Source organism: Trichoplusia ni (genome assembly GCF_003590095.1).
Source record: "Trichoplusia ni isolate ovarian cell line Hi5 chromosome 25 unlocalized genomic scaffold, tn1 tig00002119_group24, whole genome shotgun sequence".
NCBI lineage: Eukaryota > Metazoa > Arthropoda > Insecta > Lepidoptera > Noctuidae > Trichoplusia > Trichoplusia ni.
The window spans coordinates 393-7383 of NW_020799906.1; the positions used below are offsets into that span (position 1 = coordinate 393).

At 34.1% G+C, this 6991-nt stretch overlaps 1 protein-coding gene across 1 annotated transcript; it reads right to left on the reverse strand.

Annotated features, from left to right (window-relative positions):
- Positions 1–245: 245 nt before the first annotated feature.
- On the reverse strand, positions 246–4166 carry LOC113506795 (putative transporter SVOPL). Its single transcript, XM_026889633.1, has 3 exons — positions 4043–4166; positions 825–1034; positions 246–443 (listed from the first exon to the last, which is right to left on the reverse strand). The coding sequence occupies exons 1-3, from the start codon at positions 4074–4076 to the stop codon at positions 277–279; spliced, it is 411 nt and encodes a 136-aa protein (XP_026745434.1). The 5' UTR covers positions 4077–4166; the 3' UTR covers positions 246–276.
- Positions 4167–6991: the final 2825 nt, after the last annotated feature.

Sequence of the window (6991 nt, forward strand, 5' to 3'; positions counted from 1 at the left end):
TTTTCAGGTATGTTGGTGAAAACCTGAATGAAGTTACTCAAGGTACTAGAGGAACAAGAGTAAACCGCATCAATATAATCGACCAAGTTTTAAATTCATCAAACAATTTACTGTACTGTGTTGTTTGAATTGTGACGTCAGCTTAAATTGGTAAATTACATGTTTTCATCAATTCCCCTAGGGCGAAGATTAAACATTCAGACACACCCGAAAAATCTCTAGAACCTCGATTCTAAAACCCAAACAAAAATATAAAAAAAAATCTGTCCAGTAAACTCACAGTATACCTTCGCAGAGTTTAGAAGCTGCCAGCATTTCATAGGTTTGACTAGAAGCAGACAGCAGTGTAAAGAAGAATATTCCAGCGAAACCAATTCTCAGGAAGATGATCCGTCCAAAAGTGTCTATTAGGAAACCGGTGATTATTGTTGATATGAACATACCTGGAATATGGAAAATTATTAGTATTTTTGCCATCTCAGCTGCAATATTTCTAATAAACCGGTATTATCTCGAGAAGCGGTAAAAAGTATTATGCTTTTTAACGGTCTACCGAAATGCTTTAAACTAATATTCTTGTAGGTGTGGGAGAGAGTATTACCGAGTATTGCGTATACTACCACAGTCATAATAATACCTATTTAAGTGGTAGTACTTAGTTACGTGGTAGTAGGCCAAAAATTTTTTCGACTTTCGACTACTCTAAGTCTATTACAGAAATATTAAAGAATTTTGTTTGAGCTCTAAAATAGTAAGGTTTTTTTTTATATTCCCATGCAATCTTATTTTATGCGATGACTTCAGTTAAAAACCTAGTAACTCACCAAAAAAAGGCATGGCTGTTAACAATCCTTTTTGCTTGAGATTCATATTGAGGTCGCACTCCGCTATTGGCAGTAAGAATGCCGTGCTGTTCGTCACCTGAATACTTGCTACGCACCCGAAGAAGGTCACAATCAAGAGCTTCACGTGAAACCATCCAAATTTGAACGTCTCGTAAGCCCTGTTTATTTCCTGCATCGGAGTAACCGGCTCTGCAAATTATAATTATAATTAGCGTCTTATCTCAAAAGCGTTTGAATGTTCCATTTTGGCGTCCGTAGTTTGTAGTTTTCTTTGATGTCTCAAATTTGGTTGAAATTTCACTTGAGATGCCTTTTGGATTTGCGGAAGTTGCTCTAATTGGGTTAATTAATGCTTCATGCAAATTATTTTATGTGGATACACAACAAAGCATTACTGAAATAGGCTATTTGTGGAACTATGTCTTTGGGATGTTTAGTGCAATACAATACTAATTTATTTTCGATGAGTCGGTGAATATTGCCACCGATTTGGAAGTCGCTCTACCCTCCCGTACAACGTAGAATGAGTAGAATGAATTTGACCACGTAGGAATTAAAAATAATTGTGATCCAAAGTGCGAGTATGGCACATAATATATCTGTACTTCACGCATACTGTAAATAACCGTATTCCCGTAAAACTTTACAAATAGATTATGTGATGAACGCAATATGCAGAGCAATCGCAGCAAAATTTCTGGGCCGACAGTATCCAATTGCCGAAAATCCGAACTCGACGTCCATTGTTCTGACTTAGTCAATAATCTATTTTGAAAAGCTTGTAATGGGTCAAAGGTCAGTAATTATGGAAGTACTAATGAAGTAGAATCAGTAATGTTAAAATTAAGGCTTTCAAGGTTCAGACCTTAATTTCGGTTGCTATAATTATAGACTCAAGTACAATCTGATAGACGTATCAAAAGTGTAATAAATGTATCGAAGTTACAAAAAAACACGATAGAAACTGATTTATCACGGAGCACTTAAAAAGCAGACAAGTGCGTGTTAAACACACACACAAACCAAAACGCTATACCTACCTCGTTCGTAATAATAAGTAACCATCAAAAGGGTTGGGTTTAAAATAATCTGCGATATTGAATTTTTTGACTTAATTAATCTTTATTAATTTGAATTATTAAATCTTTGACCAAGGGTAGGTTTCAGTCAGAAAAATACACTGCTTTTTACTCTCTAGCCAAAGCTAGTCTGAAAAAAGCAGACCATAATCAAGAAGAGCACTAATGACACTACGCCATCTAAGGGCGATTTGGATTCGATTACCGATAGAGCGGTAAAAGAAACAATCTACAATTTTAGTCGTATCTACCATTCTAAAGTCCATTTCGAAGGACGATCTTAGGGTTAATGATCACGTCTCAAAGTAAATATATTATATTTGTGGAAAAGTAACAGCGCAATACACGACACGGCGTAGAGCGGTATCTTTAACACCCGCAATAACATTCATTTAAGATTTGGTGGCAAATCCCAGAACTTAAAAAGGACTTCTGTTAGTATCCTTCAAGTGCAAATGAAAAACAATTGAATTTTATTCGCTTCCTATCCCACGATAGTTGACCATGCTATGCTTGTCAACGATTCTACCGGTGCAGCGGTGGAATAATTGTCGTATCGTACAGATTACTCAGCAATAAATGAAGGAGTCGTTAGTGAGATCGGACTAGCAGTTACCATTGTTAGAAAGAGACGGAAACACAGCGCGTCTTGCTTCCACAGCTGCAATAGATTATTTAATCTCTATTAAAGAATTTAGTAAGCTGGAATAGACGTGCCGACGGGAACGTGCAAAAGTCCTATCTTCCTTTTGTTTTATTTCAATATCCAATCCAATTCTGTTTCAAAAGCCTAACGCGTATTAGATAGTACAAACTGTAAGAATCACGATGTTTATACCACTGAGTAAGTAATCTTCACTTAGTATACTGTCATTAGTTAATGGTGGATGACGGAATTACTGTTCACAGTTTAGATTAAGACAATATTGGGCCTCAAATTGCTGAAATGAAATGAACAATGACATATTCATAAAAGTCAATTTCAACTATATAAAGAGACCTTAAAGGTATACCTAAAATAAAACCTTCTTGATTTGACCGATTATTAAGAATTTTCGAAATTGAGTCTAAATAGCGAAATTTTGTTTAATCATGTGAAACTAACTCACTGATTAGTCATTGGTATCTGATTTTACAGTGAGGAACTAACAGTTGAGTCAATAGGAAATTCAACTCAAGTAATTTATTTAAGGAGTTTTATCGAATATTAAATACCATACTGCGTCGGTTTTACATAACAGTATGATAACAGTCTCTCTTGTTTATTAAAAATCATTCTCGCCACATTACAGAAATATTTGATGTGTTTAAAGTGATAAAACCGAGAAACAAATCAAAATTTAAATTGTAGGTGATTGAAAATTTCCACAATTATGTTGAAAATATAAATAGGTGAAATTCGATTTTTGATTCAGATATTTTAAATGTTTATTTTAACTTGATAACGAATTTTTTTTAACGCCATTCTCGTTTATACCATATTAAGCCTAATGGCCGTGAGGGGTTCAGCAAGGTTTATTGATTGATTTGAATTAGAAATACATGGATATAGAGCCGTGTCTTGCTCAAAATAAATAAATAAAATTATATCAAAATGCAAGAAAAAAACGTGCTCAACTAACAGAGGCAATAAATATTTTCAGTTCATAAACAATGTCAGTGTCAGTGTCAATATATACAGAGGACAGTGTCTAGCTGTGCCTTGAAAGACCATGGCCTTATACCGTCTTTTGAAGTCTTGCAATTGTAAAAGAGAGAGGACGCTCTACGCTCTGTATTACGTTGTTTCGGTTCCACAACTACAACAGTCTCGGTTCTCAGTTAGAGGTGGTAGTATGCAGTATAAAGGAGAAAATAATAATAATGAATATTAGTTATCTTGACTTGACTACCGCACGGATAGCGTAGTGGTTGAGGTTACAACGCCAAACCCAAAGTGCGCGTAACGTAGTTCGATCCGCCCTTAAGACGAGGGTTTTTGTGAATTGAAGTTTCTGCCGAGACTTGGTGTCTTTGCGCATGTGACTTGAGTGTATGTGACACTTCTGCGATATAAGGATTAAAATACCTCAGTGCGGGAGTCGTTTTTCGCTAAGAAAAAATAATATGATTACATACCACAATTATTTGAAGGTTGGGCTTCTAAATCCATTATCAGCAGCGAATATCAAAATTTGTTCTTATCAAGATGCAATAAATATCCTTCTAAACCTAAAACTGATTTCTTACACAAGTTATAACGCGTTTTTTATGTTATGTAACTGAAATATTTCACAATAATATTTAATGAGTCAATTATAACTATTAACACTTAAATAACACGACTACTTTTGATGAGTTTATCTTGATCAATGATTAATATCCAGGTTACTTTTATTCATTAGGAAGTTTGCCTGAGAGCTCAAGTTAAAATGGTCAACTTATCTTTGTGTAAATTTTAGATAAATTGCAGAGATGCTACCGTTATTATCATTGATCTAGTTTGTTAAACACGGATACGTAATTTGTTTGGTGTTGTTACGTAATTAATTTCATACCAACTCTCATGTGCCTACTCCTTTGAGTTGGATCACTCACAGATAGCATAAGATTCTATTGGTAAAATAATTATCAAAAGGGAAGTTGCACAATCTAAACCCTGTTTATAAAAATAGTATAGATAAGTCCGTCTTGAGTTAATTAAACCATTAACACTTAAATAACACGACTACTTTTGATGAGTTTATCTTGATCAATGATTAATATCCAGGTTACTTTGAGCTCTTTTATTCATCAGGAAGTTTGCCTGAGGGCTCAAGTTAAAATGGTCAACTTATCTTTGTGTAAATTTTAGATAAATTGCAGAGATGCTACCGTTATTATCATTGATCTAGTTTGTTAAACACGGATACGTAATTTGTTTGGTGTTGTTACGTAATTAATTTCATACCAACTCTCATGTGCCTACTCCTTTGAGTTGGATCACTCACAGATAGCATAAGATTCTATTGGTAAAATAATTATCAAAAGGGAAGTTGCACAATCTAAACCCTGTTTATAAAAATAGTATAGATAAGTCCGTCTTATGAACCACAATAAAATTGTACGAGAAAGTTGAAATAAATAAAATACAGCTTGTGTATGCGAAACGCTAATTTTATCTCTGAAATAATTTAAAGAACTTTTGAATGTAGTTTTTAAAACAAGTCCTGCGCTAAAAGAATAAAGTCCTTGCGTCGCGCGAGGTTTCTTAAATGTTCAAGTCATAAGCACAAAGAAACCGAGACTCGGGGCAAGCATACATGGATCGCACAAACGCAAGCCCAACGCGGGGATCGAACTCGCGACAAGTAGGTTTGGCGTGTAGTTTTCAACCACTCGGCTAGTGCGGTATGGATTTTTTCCAAATACTTTTCTCAAATCATGAGTAACAGAGCGTTTAGGTTATTAACACAATTATTATTTACGTATGTGCAAAGCAAACAACTGCAGTTTAAAGCATTATTCATTTAAAAGTACATATAAAATACGTAAATAGATTCAAAATACTCAAATGCGAGATGTGTCTAAAAATAAATTTCATAATTACTTGTAAACAAACTAATTTGTTTATTTTAATTTGTGGGGTGATATCACTCGAACCCTTAACGATAAAATATCTCGAAACATTGTAAATTAAACTCAAACGCGTGTTTCATACCTAGTTCCCGGTAAATATTTAGTAAATTATTCAAGCTTGCCATAAAACCGGCAATGGATTAGCAAACACGCGATAATCACGCTATACACAGCAGTATTTTGTGCTTCCAAAACAGGCATTCATGAAATAGTTATAAGATGGTGTACTCCCCGCTGAATTAGGTACCATTTATACTGAATGGGTGGGGTGCCAGTTAACGCGGGCTTTATGGGCGAACGCTTACTTGAGATGAGACAATTTTGTATTTATCTTTTGCTTTACGAAGCGTACGAAGAAATGCAAACTTAAAAAAATATATGGATAAGACTGTATTATAGCCATACAAACTGCTCCGATGAGAAAGTCAATGTAAAACCAAGCATGTGTCAGATAAATTTTTATCTAAAAAATAATTCCATTGTTCTTCAACAAACAAATAAAAATTAAAGATTTTATTCACGATGATATTAGTAATGTCTCTTCCATATGAATTTTATTATAAGAATCATTGAGAAAAAGAACTTGAAAAAATGTTGTAGCTAAAATAATTGTATCAAATTTATCGCTGACACTGGAACCAAACCTACCCGCGTACAGAGACATAGCTTTAGAATTAATCATTTGTTAATGGGGTCCGCGTACTGCGAACACCTGCGCTTTAACAGCTTGCAACTGTATGCATAGGTACAACGTATTAAGATCAGTGCTATTAATCTTGGACATTTTTCCCTGTACCTATAGTACTGTAAATTTTTATGATGAGAATACCACCTTATAACTGCTTAATCCTTGAAAAATGGTCTCTTTCTATATAAAAGATACTGCCTGGATAGCAGAGTGGGTATACTTCAAAAACCCAAGCCTGGCGTATTGTAGGTATCGTTCGATCTCCCTTCATGACAAGGATTTGTGTGAGACCCACTCGCTTGTTCTAGTTGTCTTGTCTTGCAGTTTGTAAAACACCTTTTTAAAAGAATTAAAATACATTCCTAAAAAAAGGAAAAAACAAATAACAGTGATAAGTAATGCTAAACACTAAACATCTTTTATTGTCAGCTATTCGCTGACCCACTGCCAAGCACAAGCGTTTATTGTTATGTAGAACTTATTTTTATGCTTTCGTTAGTATAACAATTGAAAAATAATATTCAATACATATAACTTTCCTTAAAAAAAATTAACTTCTCTTTTACGCACGACTGCGATGACTTACTAGAATAACAACAAAAAATATTACGTAACAATATAATGCCTCATTAAATAAATCTCGACACTTTATTAAAATTCCACTTGACTATAAAGAAAAATGTGAAATAAATGAATAAATAAGACCGTGGTGTGAAAATTTCGACGAAAACCCGAAATTATTTTAACCTGGTATCATTTTAAAAGGGCATTTTGATTTTTAT